General features: G+C 41.3%; 1 protein-coding gene across 7 annotated transcripts in view; it reads right to left on the minus strand.

Annotated features, from left to right (window-relative positions):
• psd3l (pleckstrin and Sec7 domain containing 3, like) overlaps positions 1 to 14,136 on the minus strand; it is a 144,810-nt gene that overhangs the window by 46,758 nt on the left and 83,916 nt on the right. For all 7 annotated transcript variants that reach the window (XM_023984628.1, XM_023984627.2, XM_070442883.1 and 4 more), the window contains 4 exons: positions 13,905 to 13,985; positions 13,564 to 13,676; positions 12,523 to 12,581; positions 5,369 to 5,458 (listed from right to left, as the gene is read on the minus strand). In XM_023984628.1, coding sequence (XP_023840396.1) covers positions 5,369 to 5,458; positions 12,523 to 12,581; positions 13,564 to 13,676; positions 13,905 to 13,985 — 343 coding nt within the window. The remainder of the gene's footprint in view (positions 1 to 5,368; positions 5,459 to 12,522; positions 12,582 to 13,563; positions 13,677 to 13,904; positions 13,986 to 14,136) is intronic.

Genomic DNA, 14,136 nt, shown 5'->3' on the forward strand with positions numbered 1-14,136 from the left:
ACAATTGTAAAATAACATAACTATGATTTAAACAGATGTGATACATCTAAACTTCCATTAGCGCACTGCATACCGCTTTTGATTATTTTGTGGTATAAAAATGTAGAGAACAGTTTTTTTCTGATCACAAACAGAAAACTCAGGGACCTCCACTTCATAGTACCTCACGGGTGTATTCAAACCAAACTAGCATCTGGATTCAAAGGATAAGCGCAAAATGTCAAGATAATGCTGCTTATATTCCTTTTGTTTCACAGTGTAAATATAGGTTTGTCACACCCATTAATCCAGTAGGCATTTTTAAGGGTGTATATGAAACAAGGTATCATGTCACCAGGCTCCATTGTACTGTTTGTCAGTAAACATTATGATTTATTTTTATTTTTAACTAATAGTTACAAAAGTACTTTTGAACTTTTTTGGATGTTTGGTATTCTGAAACAATGGACTGATGTCACTTGGGGAACCAGTCAAGCAACTGCAGAATATTACCATAGCAGAAGCCATAGAAATAACTGCAGAATATTACCATAGCAGAAGCCATAGAAATAACTGCAGAATTATTACCATAGCAGAAGCCATAGAAATAACTGCAGAATATTACCATAGCAGAAGCCATAGAAATAACTGCAGCATACTTACCATAGCAGAAGCCATAGAAAATAACTGCAGCATACTACCATAGCAGAAGCCATAGAAATAACTGCAGAATACTACCATAGCAGAAGCCATAGAAATAACTGCAGCATACTACCATAGCAGAAGCCATAGAAATAACTGCAGAATATTACCATAGCAGAAGCCATAGAAACAACTGCAGAATATTACCATAGCAGAAGGCATAGAAACAACTGCAGAATATTACCATAGCAGAAGCCATAGAAATAACTGCAGCATACTACCATAGAGGCCATAGAAAACAATGAATATTTTTTATGATATCGATAGTTCTGCCATTAGGCAATGGGCTAAGATGGACTTGCCTATTCATTCGGAAAGTATTCAGACCCCTGGACTTTCTTAAAATGTTACATTACAGCCATCTGAAATTGATTACATATTTTTCCCCCCTCAATCTACACACAATACCCCATAACGACAATGTGAAAACAGGTTTGAAATTTTTGCTAATTTATATATTTTCTTTTACAGAAATACCTTATTTACATAAGTATTCAGACCCTTTGCTATTCGACTCGAAATTGAGCTCATGTGCATTCTGGTTCCATTGATCATATTTGAGATGTTTCTTCAACTTGGAGTCCACCTGTGGTAAAATTAATTGATTGGACATGATTTGGAAAGGCACACCCCTGTCTATATAAGGTCCCATAGTTGACAGTGCACGACAGAGCAAGATCCAAGCCATGAGGTTGAAGGAATTGTCCGTAGAGCTCCGAGACAGGATTGTGTTGAGCCACAGATCTGGCGAAGGGTACCAAAGAATGTCTGCAGCATTAACGGTCCCCAAGAACAGTGGCCACCATCATTCTTAAAATGGAAGTTTGGAACCACCAAGACTCTTCCCAGAGGTGGCCGCCGGGAGATGGTTGTCCTTCTGGAAGGTTTTCCCATCTCTGCAGCACTCCACCAATCAGGCCTGTATAGTAGAGTGGCCAGACAGAAGCCACTACTCAGTAGAAAGGCACATGACAGCCCGCTTTCAGTTTGCAAAAAGGCAGCTAATGAACTATCAGACCATGAGAAACAAGATTCTCTGGTCTGATGAAACCAAGATTGAACTCTTTGGCCTGAATGCCAAGCGTCACGTCTGGAAATCTGGTACCATCCCTACGGTGAAGCATGGTGGTGGCAGCATCATGGTGTAGGGGTGTCAGGACGGAAGGAAAGACGAATGGAGAAAAGTACAGAGATCCTTGATGAAAACCTTCTCCAGAGCGCTCAGGACATCAGGCTGGGTTTGAGGTTCGCCGTCAAACAGGACACCGACCCTAAGCACACAGCCAAGACAACGCAGGAGTTCTGAATGTCCTTGAGTATCCCAGCCAGAGCCCAGACTTGAACCCGATCTAACATATCCGGAGAGACCTGAAAATAGCTGTGCAGCAACGCTAACCATCCAACCTGACAAAGCTTGAGAGGATCTGAGTAGAGGAGCGGGAGAAACTCCCCAAATACAGGCGTGGAAAGCTTGTAGCGTCATATCCAAGACGATTCAAGGCTGTAATTGCTGCAAAAAGTGCTTCAACAAAGTAATGAGTAAAGGGTCTGAATACTTATGTAAGTGTGATTTGTTTTTATTTTTAATACATTTGTTTGTTGAATGAACATCCCCTGATCTATACATCCCTACATCTCATATTTGACATTACAAAAGGACGGTGTTGATATGATAGCTGGCATGATCGGAACATTTCAGTGATGAGTGTAAAGGCCATCCATCACCCTATCGTAGGTCATGTACATCTGTAAATGATCCAAAATGGCCTTATGTTATACAGAAGAAAAAATCAAAATACTTTCATAGGATAGCAACGACATGAAATGCTAAACATGTGAATAATGTTTGCAGTGCCAGTACACTCAATCGCATTCATATGCCACCAGTTTAGCGAGTGGTTTCCCCAGTGATGTCTCTGCAAATGCAGTAGTTTTATTTTTTAAATGTGAAATTAGATGACTAATGGTTGTGAATAGGCTACAGGGTGTTTTTTGAGTTTTACAACTGTTATTTGGCCTGTTAAAATGATTCATATATACATTTAAAAAGGACATTTTAAAATGTTTTACTATGGACACCAATATTGATAAATTAGGGCCAGAGAATTAATAGGGGGTGAAAAAATATGTGTGGTTGCAAAATAGATAAAATGTGAATATTTTATCTTGTCCTAGACATTCCAGAGCAATAGGACAAAGTTAAGAAAACAGATTACTGCTCTGCTGGGTTTCCACATATGAAGTATGAAAGATATATGCTAGATCAAGTACTTCTAGTCTTTATTTAATGTCTTGCATCACAGTGAGGCACTGCTGTTTTTGATGTTGTTATCTGATAATTGGCACTCGATGCAGGTGCATTTGTCACCAATATGTAGGGGGGGGGGGGGGGGGGGTCCTGTGATTCCCAAGCATGAAGCACCTAAAAGGACAAAGCCATCAATCAATATTCTCAGAGCAGCTATGCCAATTTCTCTCCAGGATATAGCAGAGGTTGTCTCAAGGTCGTATAACTGCACCTTGAACAACCAGTTATTCATAAGGAGGCATCCACTAATCAGTAAAACATTTTTTATTTGTTGAATAAAGTACAAATCTTTCTATTGTCCACAACCAAAATGTTCAATGTCATGGACTATACTTGGCATTTGTATTGTTACTATACATACACTACATGACCAAAAGTATGTGGACACCTGCTCGTTGAACATCTCATTCAAACATCATGGGCATTAGCTTTCTCCTGGTATCCGCCAAACGCAGATTCGTCTGTCGGACTGCCAGATGGTGAAGCGCGGTTCATCACTCCAGAGAATGCATTTCCACTGCTCTAGAGTACAATAGCGGCGAGCTTTACGCCACTCCAGCCGACGCTTGGCGTCGCGCATGGTGATCTTAGGCTTGTGTGCAGCTGCTGTACCATGGACTGTCTCTTATACACATCTAGATGTGTATAAGAGACAGGACGTTGCTTCCAGAGGCAGTTTGGAACTCGGTAGTGAGTGGTGCAACCAAGGACAGACAATTGTTGCATGCTATGCGCTTCAGCATTCTGCGGTCCCGTTCTGTGAGCTTGTGTGACCTACCACTTCACGGCTGAGCCGTTGTTGCTCCTAGATGTTTCCACTTCAAAATAACTGCACTTACAGCTGACCGGGGCAGGTCTAGCAGGCCAGAAATTTGACAAACTGACTTGTTGGAAAGGTGGCATCCTATGACAGTGCCACGTTGAAAGTCACTGAGCTCTTTAGTAAGGACATTCTACTGCCAATCTTTGTTTATGGAGATTGCATGGCTGTGTGCTGTCAACAACTGGTGTGGGTGAAATAGCTGAATTAACTCATTTGAAGGGGTGTCCACATACTTTTGTGCATTTATTCATCTGAAATGCAGAAAATATCTGATCTGAAAAGATGCACAAAATGTACATTAACTCATGTCAGAATTTTGTAGACAACACAGTACAGTCCCATTCTCTACAGAGCCAAACTAAAGCCATGAAGCAAATTCCCAAAAGACTAAAGGAGAAAGAAGAGAAGCTAAGATGACTTATCCAAGCTGGCACCAGGCGATGCCGAGGAGGCACAGTAAGGGCATTTTGCTTTGCCTGGAGATCGTCATCCTGCCCACCATTTGGCCATGTCCAATGCCAACGGGTGTTATTGCCAAACGCTAGTCGATGCAAGAAATTTGCTGTGAGAGCTAGGTGTGTGTTCTTTTTAATTAGACAGGAGGGGGGGATATTATTTCATTAAATGATGAACAGTGAGACGGAGTCTTGGCAGAACATGCTAATTTCCTATTTTCTTGGGCAGTGGAGCTTATGGCCAGCAGGGCTGTGCTCTGGTTCGCCCAGCAAGGGAGTAAGCTTCAGCCACACCGAGTGTGCCAACACCGGACATCTCAGAATGACCGTGGGAAGAGATTAAGCAGCAGGAAGTGTTGCTTTCTATTGGTGCAATATTGGCAGGTCACTGAGATGATTGCAATATTTGCTGATGGTGAAAATACTGCAGGTTCATTAAACTGCAGTATCCCTTGCCTATAATCCATATCCTCTTAGAGAAAATGATACCTAAAAACTTGACGGCCCTCAAGTAAACAAAAAAGACATTAAGAATATTACAATATGTCTAATGTTTTTGCAGTGTACTAACTGAAGAACTAGTAGCAACAAATAGTTTGCATAGTTCACCATAGACCACAGCAGCTGCCATAATATAAGTGGACTGTAATAGAACCTTCTATGCTTGTGTGGTCTGATGTTTCACTTTGAGGCAAAGTCCCAAGACCTTTATACCCGGTCTCCAATGACAGAACCTACCTAGCACTAATTAATACCAGGGTAGAACGTTTGTCATTCGGTTGTAAGTCATTCAGAATATCAGGTTAACAAATATCAGGTTAACGTGGGCTGAATGGCCGAGGCAAGTGCTGTCTGACGGCTGAAGGGATCGGATTGTCATTCGAACAGAGTGGAGCTAATATCGCGTTTTGTGTTACCTGGTGCAATAGAAGTCTCCTCTTTCACATGACAGGCCATTGGACCAGTCTATCCACAGTCTTGTTTCACTCACGCCATTGAGGCCCTCATTATTTTACATTTGAGGGCCTCCAGACATGATCCTCTATCACCCGTACACAATCACTGGCAAATTATTGAATGAGGCAAAGCAACAGGACCTACCTTTAGGAGGTCTCGGGGGAAATCTTGTCCTCCATTTAACCCTTCCAGGTTATTGATGAATTCCTGGCACGTCATCTTCTTCCCGATATTCTGTAAGGTGTAGGAAACATTTATTACTGGGACGATGTGAAAGGAGCATCAGACCGAGGCCTTGGTTAACCCTATCAACATTACACAGTTTGAACTTATTGACAAGTTAAGGGTGCCATGATCATGACTTACTTTATGCAGGAAGCAGAGCATCGACCTGCATTACAAAATAGTTCCTGACCCTGAATACAAAACTAAGTGGATAGGTGCTACATTCATGGCTACATCAAACTGAGCTACTATAAATTTGGCATCATCCATACATTTATCATTTCAGAATAGGCACCAAGTCCAGAATTCTAATACGGACATCAAGGGTATACGGAGGTGGGAAAGTGGCATCTTATGGAATTGGAAGATATAATCACTTGGCTCCCATAAGAAAAGACCATTAAGTGTTTTGCTCTGAGGCAGTAAGTAAGTCGCTGGCTGGATAAGAGTACACTAGGGGGAATTTTAAGTCCCGATTGAATGTAGGTGCAATCAAATACTATCTTTATTCGATACATTGGATTTAACTCAAATAACCAAACGTTGTAAAAGAAAAGTTACAAGATCATTGCTGCGGCATAGTATATCAGTGGGTTTTAGAGGAGGTACCTACGGTGCACTAAAACTAAAAAGTTTGGACATTATTAATATTATTAACTACTACAAAAATGACCTACATTATCTGGTACATCGTTGTTGTGCAGTGTGTTCCCACAACGCACCACAAAGAAATCCCAGTCTAAAACTAAACTCCATTAAAGCACTCAACCAAACTACGCTGGTACTGTACACTCATGTCAAGTAAGGAGGTCTGTTTCCCAATTGAACCCTGTACTACTGTCTCTCAGAAAGTAAGTGGGTCTGTTTCCCAATGGAACCCTGTACAACTGGCTTTCAGAAACATAAAAATAAATTTGGCAAAATGAAAACACTTGTAACATTACACATGTATCATTAGTAAAGATTGAACGAGGTTTTTCCTTTAGTACGAAATGGTTGTAGACTAGATCACTCTAATATTGCTGTTAATAGTGTAGGGGACGAAAGCTAGTATTCACTGCAACCGCTTGTTCAAACAGAACGAGCAGACGGTGTTTGTTCCAATGACTTGACGGTTCCTGCCAACACCGGCCAGAGTTTGTAGGTGGACGGCACTGACAAATGTTCAGACTGGCACAAGATTTCCAAAAGGCAACACAGAGCACGTTTTGATCTATATAACGGCAAGCGCTGACAATCTCTCTGTGTACGAGTGTTAGAGTGGAAGGAGGGCTTATAATGAAATCCTATACATTATGTTTAGAGTGCATTCTCCACATCAACATTTTGTTGTTCAGAGATTCTCTTTAATCTATGCTACACCAAGAGGCATCCATTTACTGTGCGATGACGCCATGGACCCATCTAAGACAATAAAATATCCTCTCCGTTTCAACTCGCTAGCAAACTATTTCTTATGTTTAGTCCCCCCAACCTTCAGAACAAGACTTGTGACTGCTTATAGGCAAGGTCAGAGAGAGCCTCTGGTGGCTGTGTGCATCCCATAACTTGCCCATAGTGCCAATGATCACAAGTAATTGTATCTCCCCTGAGAACGTAAATATACTTGAGTGACCATTAAATTAATTCCCAGCAGGTTGTTTTCACCCAGGGCTCTCGAAAACACAGTTCCAGCAACAAAAAGAAGATATATGCTTTCATGTGAGCACATCATAGCAGCTCGTGGCCACACAGCGATGCCGAGGCCGTTTCAGGCTGGACTATTCTAATAGCAGAGTTTAATCATGTTTTAATGGCATAGTGCTGTGGGCCCCGTGCAGCAAAGTAATCATTGAACTATACTAAACAAAAATAAACATGCAACAAATTCCGAGATTTAGCTGAGTTATAGTTCATCTAAGGAATTCAGTCAAATGTAATTAATTAGGCCCTAATCTACGGAATTCACATGACTGGGCAGGGGCTCAGCCATGGGTGGGCCTAGACCCACCCACTGGGAGCCAGGCCCAACCAATCAGAATGAGTTTTTCCCACAAAAGGGCTTTATTACAGAAATAACTAATCCATCCCTTAACTTCTCTAGGATAGGGGGCAGCATTTTCACTTTTGGATAAATAGCGTGCCCAATTTCAACTTCCTTCTACTCATCCCCAGAATATAAGATATGTATATTATTAGTAGATTTGGATAGAAAACACTCTGAAGTTTCTAAAACTGTTTGAATCATGTCTGAGTATAACAGAACTTATGTAGCAGGCAAAACCCCGAGGACAAACCGTTCAGATTTTTTTTTTTTTAAGTCACTGTCTGTTCAATGAGTTTATTGGGATACTAGATTTGTTTGCAGTTCCTACCGCTTCCACTGGATGTCACCAGTCTTTGGAAATTGGTTGAGGTTATTCCTTTGTGTAATGAAGAAGTACGGCCATCTTGAACGAGTGTCACTTGAAGTGTACTTTTTGAGAGAGGCGCATGACTCGAAAAGTAGCGTCAGATTGTTGTCTTCTTGTATTGAACACAGATAGTCCCGTCTTCAATTTGATCGATTATTAACGTTTAAAAATACCTACAGTTGTATTACAAAAGTAGTTTGAAATGTTTTTGCAAAGTTTACGCGTAACTATTAAGATATTTTGTAGTGACGTTGCGCAAATTGGAAGCTGTTTTTTTCTGGATCAAACGCGCCAAATAAATTGACATTTTGTATATATATGGACGGAATTAATTGAACAAAAGGACCATTTGTGATGTTTATGGGACATATTGGAGTGCCAACAAAAGAAGCTTGCCAAAGGTAAGGCTTCATTTATATTTTATTTCTGCATTTTGTGTTGTGCCTGAAGGGTTGAAATATGCTACACTCTTTGTTTACTGTTGTGCTATCAGATAATAGCATCTTATGCTTTTGCCGAAAAGCCTTTTTGAAATCTGACATGTTGGCTGGATTCACAACGAGTGTAGCTTTAATTTGGTATCTTACATGTGTGATTTAATGAAAGTTAGATTTTTATAGTAATATTTTTGAATTTGGCGCGCTACATTTTTCTGGATTTTGGCCAAGTGGGACGCTACCGTCCCACATATCCCAGAGAGGTTTTAAGGTATCAAAAAAAAAAAAAAAAAATGTCATTACTGATATCAGCCAATAGAAACGCATTGAATAACATTCACTACATGGAACAACATATCAAAAGAAAGTTTGTTTTTAAGAGTCTGTCCTATATCAGATCAGGAAATGACATACCGACACACACACAGCAAAAAAAAGAAACGTCCTGTCACTGTCAACTGCGTATATTTTATGCAAACTTAACATCTATAAATATTTGTATGAACATAACAAGATTCAATAGACAAACTGAACAAGTTCGACAGACATGTGACTAACAGAAATTGAATAATGTGTCCATGACCAAAGGGGGGGTCAAAATCAAAATAACAGTCAGTATCTGGTGTGGCCACCAGCTGCATTAAGTACTGCAGTGCATCTCCTCATGGACTGCACCAGATTTGCCACTTCTTGCTGTGAGATATTACCCCACTCTTCCACCAAGGCACCTGCAAGTTCCCGGACATTTCTGGGGGGAATGGCCCTAGCCCTCACCCTCCGATCCAGCAGGTCCCAGATGTGCTCAATAGGATTGAGATCCGGGCTCTTCGCTGGCCATGGCAGAACACTGACATTCCTGTCTCGCTGGAAATCATGTACAGAACGAGCAGTATGGCTGGTGGCATTGTCATGCTGGAGGGTCATGTCAGGATGAGCCTGCAGGAAGGGTACCACATGAGGGAGGAGGATGTCTTCCCTGTAACGCACAGCGTTGAGATTTCCTGCAATGACAACAAGCACAGTCCGATGATGCTGTGACACCGCCCCAGACCATGACAGACCCTGCAAATCGATCCCGCTCCAGAGTACAGACCTCGGTGTAACGCTCATTCCTTCGACGATAAACGCGAATCCGACCATCACTCCTGGTGAGACAAAACCGCGACTCGTCAGTGAAGAGCACTTTTTGCCAGTCCTGTCTGGTTCAGCGACGGTGGGTTTGTGCCCATAGGCGACGTTGTTGCCGGTGATGTCTGGTGAGGACCTGCCTTACAACAGGCCTACGAGCCCTCAGTCCAGCCTCTCTCAGCCTATTGCGGACAGTCTGAGCACTGATGGAGGGATTGTGCGTTCCTGGTGTAACTCGGCAGTTGTTGTTGCCATCCTGTACCCGTCCCGCAGGTTTGATATTCGGATGTACCGATCCTGTGCAGGTGTTGTTACACGTGGTCTGCCAATGTGAGGGTGATCAGCTGTCCGTCCTGTCTCCCTGTAGCGCTGTCTTAGGCGTCTCACAGTGCGGACTTTGCAATATATTGCCCTGGCCACATCTGCAGTCCTCATGCCTCCTTGCAGCATGCCTAAGGCACGTTCACGCAGATGAGCAGGGACCCTGGGCATCTTTCTTTGGTATTTTCAGAGTCAGTAGAAAGGCCACTTCAGTGTCCTAAGTTTTCATAACTGTGACCTTAATTGAAGGTCCTCAAGAACACAGTGGTTTCCATCATTCTTAAATGGAAGTTTGGAACCCCCAAGACTTTTCCTAGAGCTGGCCGCCTGGCCAAACTGAGCAATCACGGGAGAAGGGCCATGGTCAGGTGACCAAGAACCCGACGGACACTCTGATAGAGCTCCAGAGTTCCTCTGTGGAGATGGAAGAACCTTCCAGAAACACAACCATCTCTGCAGCACTCCACCAATCAGGCCAGATGTGTGGCCAGATGGAAGCCACTCTTCAATAAAAGGCACATGACAGCCTGCTTGGAGTTTGCCAAAAGGCACCTAAAGGACTCTGACCATGACAAGATACTCTGGTCTGATAAAACCAACATTGAACTCTTTGGCCTGAATTCCAAGGCTCACGTCTGGAGGAAACCTGGCACCATCCCTACGGTGAAGCATGGCAGTGGCAGCATCATGCTGTGGGGATGTTTTTCAGCGGCAGGGACTGGGAGACTAGTCAGGATCGGGGGAAAGATGAACGTGCAAAGTACAGAGAAATCCTTGATGAAAACCTGCTCCAGAGCACTCAGGACCTTAGACTGGGGTGATGGTTCACCTTCCAACTGGATCTCAAATATATTTTGATTTAATTGAAACACTTTTATGGCTAGTACATGATTCCATGTGTCATTTCATAGTTTTGATGTCTTCTATTATTCTACAATGCAGAAAATAGTAAAAAATTAATAAAACCCCTGGAATGAGTAGGTGTCCGAACTTTTGACTGGTACTGTATATCTAGTTTAAACAGACGGATTTTGATGGGGATTTTTGTATTATGTAAATTACATTTCTGCGGGTGCGTGACCATTGTAGGCTAAGTGTTAATCAGCTTCTTGATATGCCACACCTGTCAAGTGTCTGGATCATCTTGACAAAGGATAAAATGCTCACTAACAGGGATGTAAACTAATTTGTGCACAACATTTGAGAAATAAGCTTTTTGGGCATATGGATAATTTTTGTGATCTTTAATTTCAGCTCATGAAATATGCAACCAGCACTTCACGTGTTGAATTTATATTTTGGTTCAGTGTAGTATTTTTTCAAAATCAAAGGCTAGTCTGAGAGGGAAGAGACTAATTAAAATAAATGTAATCTCTCACCAGTTGCAATGTGTTTGACAGTTAGCTTGACTTAGAAGTGAGACAAGGCTTTCTTAAGAGCAAACCGAGTCTGTCAGACAGTGTCAGGGCGTTGATCAGACTGACTAATGCCTACCTAACCAAAGCCTGTATTGCCGAGTAGGGAGCCACAAGCAGATGGTACATGGGAGAAAAAACATTGACCAGACGGAGAAAATATCCAAAACCTTGAGCCAATACAAAGTTACATTAACACTACTTTCCATCACTTTCCATCACCAGAGTGCATAGCCGACCTCTCTTCTGTGTAAGAGGAGCACATAATATAACTAAATGGACAGATCTCCCCCGAAATCTATTGATCCCAGTATTTATTGAGTGGTGGTGGGCAAACCAACCAGTCATCCTCTAACTGCCCCTGTTCCCAAACAGAAGGTGTGTGTGTTGGACAGGCACCGCTTCGTTAGCCATTCATCACTGCTCTGTGTCCTTGTCTAGAAGTATTCAGCCATTTTACAGGAGGGACTGGAGAGGATCCCAGGGTGACGTGGTAGCCTTCACTTTATAAATTGCTCAAAGCTTTAAAAAAAACACTAAATCAAATAAAAGCCTGAAATTTAGCTGCCGGTTCTCAGAGAGGGTGATGTAAAAAAATAAATATGAAATTATCTTTGAGGCACAAGCTTAATATTTAGAATAAGAATAATTGTTTTTGTAATCAAATATATGTTATTGAGTCTCCTTGTAAAGAAAGACACACAAAAAGGGGCAATCTGGGGTTGGTACATTCATTATACATTTATTTATGTATGATCTATAGCCAATCATATATTTATTTATGTATGATCTATAGCCAATCATATATTTATTTATGTATGATCTATAGCCAATCATTATATATTTATGTAATGTATGATCTATAGCCAATAATTATACATGTATTTATGTATGATCTATAGCCAATGATTATATATTTATTTATGTACGAACTATAGCCAATCATTATATATATTTTATGTATGATCTATAGCCAATCATTATTGAAGAATCTAACTTAAAAATGCCTTATGAGCTTAGGTCAACTGTTGCACCCCATCAGAACCTTAAATAAGCTTATTTTAGTCCATTTATTTTTTTGTAAACAATGTATAACTTCAAAACATGGTTAACATTATCCCCTTGAGCTCATGGAGGGTCAGTCCTTACATCTATAGCTCTGTCTAGGAATTTGAGAGTGGTTACATTTCTCCATTCCCATCCTTTAGTTGTTTTAACCCCCAAATATTGTCAGGGTGAATGCTTTGCTGCTGTTTGAATGCCAGATTGCCCCTTTACACTAATCTTATCACATAAGGCATTGTTAGTGGTTCTCAAGGGTTAGAATGGCAGGAACAAAAGGTCAAAAGCTCAGCAGAGAAAGAGAGTGAAGAACTTACATGGCCATGAAGGTCCGTGTTCAACAGCATCAGAGCACATGTAAGGCAATGGGCTCCATCTGCAAAAATTAGGTTAATTAGTGAAGGTGAAATTTAAGAGTACCCATTTTAGCAATGACGGATGGTTGTTCTGTGTTAATATGTACATCAACAAATGTCTTGTTAATGTTATATTTCATGAGCAACGGGATACAGGTTGTGGTGCGTACTGGTGGTTAGACCAGCAAGGAACAAAAATTGTTTTATCTTTCTCATGCTGCTGAAATGTCACATCTTGCACAGGCGGATTTATAAAGATGCCCTCTAGAAAGGCACAAGTCCCCCCTATGATGATCACAACATCCATTTCTACATAGTGGTGTAACATCACTTCCATGGCAACGAGAGGACCGTTTTAGCTTTTACCCATACTGGTCAGAGGCTTGTTGTTACTAAGACTGTTGCTATGGAAGACATGACACTGGTATTGGGGGAGTACTGTAGACTGCATTTGAAGGTAAAACCAATGCATTTGATTCCATTGAAATGGACATAGTCATATTAGACTGTAGTCTTTCTAACAACTGAGCCAATGAAGTGACTCATGGTTTAAGACTGTTGCGTCAAATGCCTCAATGAAAGCTACACGATATAATCAAGCAATGAGGAACGAGGGGGCGTGGAATATGGCCAATATACCACGGCTAAGGGCTGTTCTTATGCACGACGCAAAGCGTATATCACAAACCCCCGAGGTGCCTTATTGCTATTATAAACTGGTTACCAACGTAATTAGATCAGTAAAAAAATATATATTTTGCCATAGCCATGGTATACGGTCTCATATACCACAGTTGTCAGCCAATCAGCATTCAGGGCTGGCACCACCCAGTATATAACTAGTGGAACTAACACAGCAAATAGTAACCCTTCAGCACACACTGAGATATGACAAAAGCTTTGGTATGTCAGCCATTGGTAAGCACTTTTCACATCTTGTTTAAATCACTCAAAACACTTGTCAAGTCATGTTAGCACAGACACAAAGAAGTGAACAAGTACCTTGTGAGGAGATGACGGTGGGGTTACATTGATAGTACCTATTGGAAAAGTGGATCAAAACCCGTTCTCTCTCCTGGGTTTCGCCTATTAGTGCAAAAGCTTTCAAGAAAGATCTGAGGACACAGAAGCAGCAAGTCAGATGAAATGAAGTGCATACATCAATATCAGGGCTTCTTGAGGGGAAAAAAAAACAAAACACTGGTCGTGTTTTGTAAGATGTAATTTATTTGGATTACCGGGGAGGCAGGCATTAAACCTCAAATATGTTTTGAGAAATGCCTTTGTTGCCTGCATGCTTGAACTAAATGTGTCAAATGGCTACAATAGTAATAAATGGTTACCTGAGAGATTGGTCCAATGTCATCCCTGTAAACTCAAAAAATGTGAGGTACTCTTCAGCAACCATCTTGCTGAAGTCATTGCTGTAAGAAAGAAAGATAATGGTGTTTAGATACACACCAAAGACCACAATTGCCAGTAACAAAACTCACAAGTAAATACTTTAGAGGTAACTGTTGCCTTGCCACTAGGATTCAAAACTCCCCACATACTCCCCTGAAAGAGTCAAGGATC

This window comes from Salvelinus sp. IW2-2015, linkage group LG4q.1:29, assembly GCF_002910315.2.
Source record: "Salvelinus sp. IW2-2015 linkage group LG4q.1:29, ASM291031v2, whole genome shotgun sequence".
Lineage (NCBI taxonomy): Eukaryota > Metazoa > Chordata > Actinopteri > Salmoniformes > Salmonidae > Salvelinus > Salvelinus sp. IW2-2015.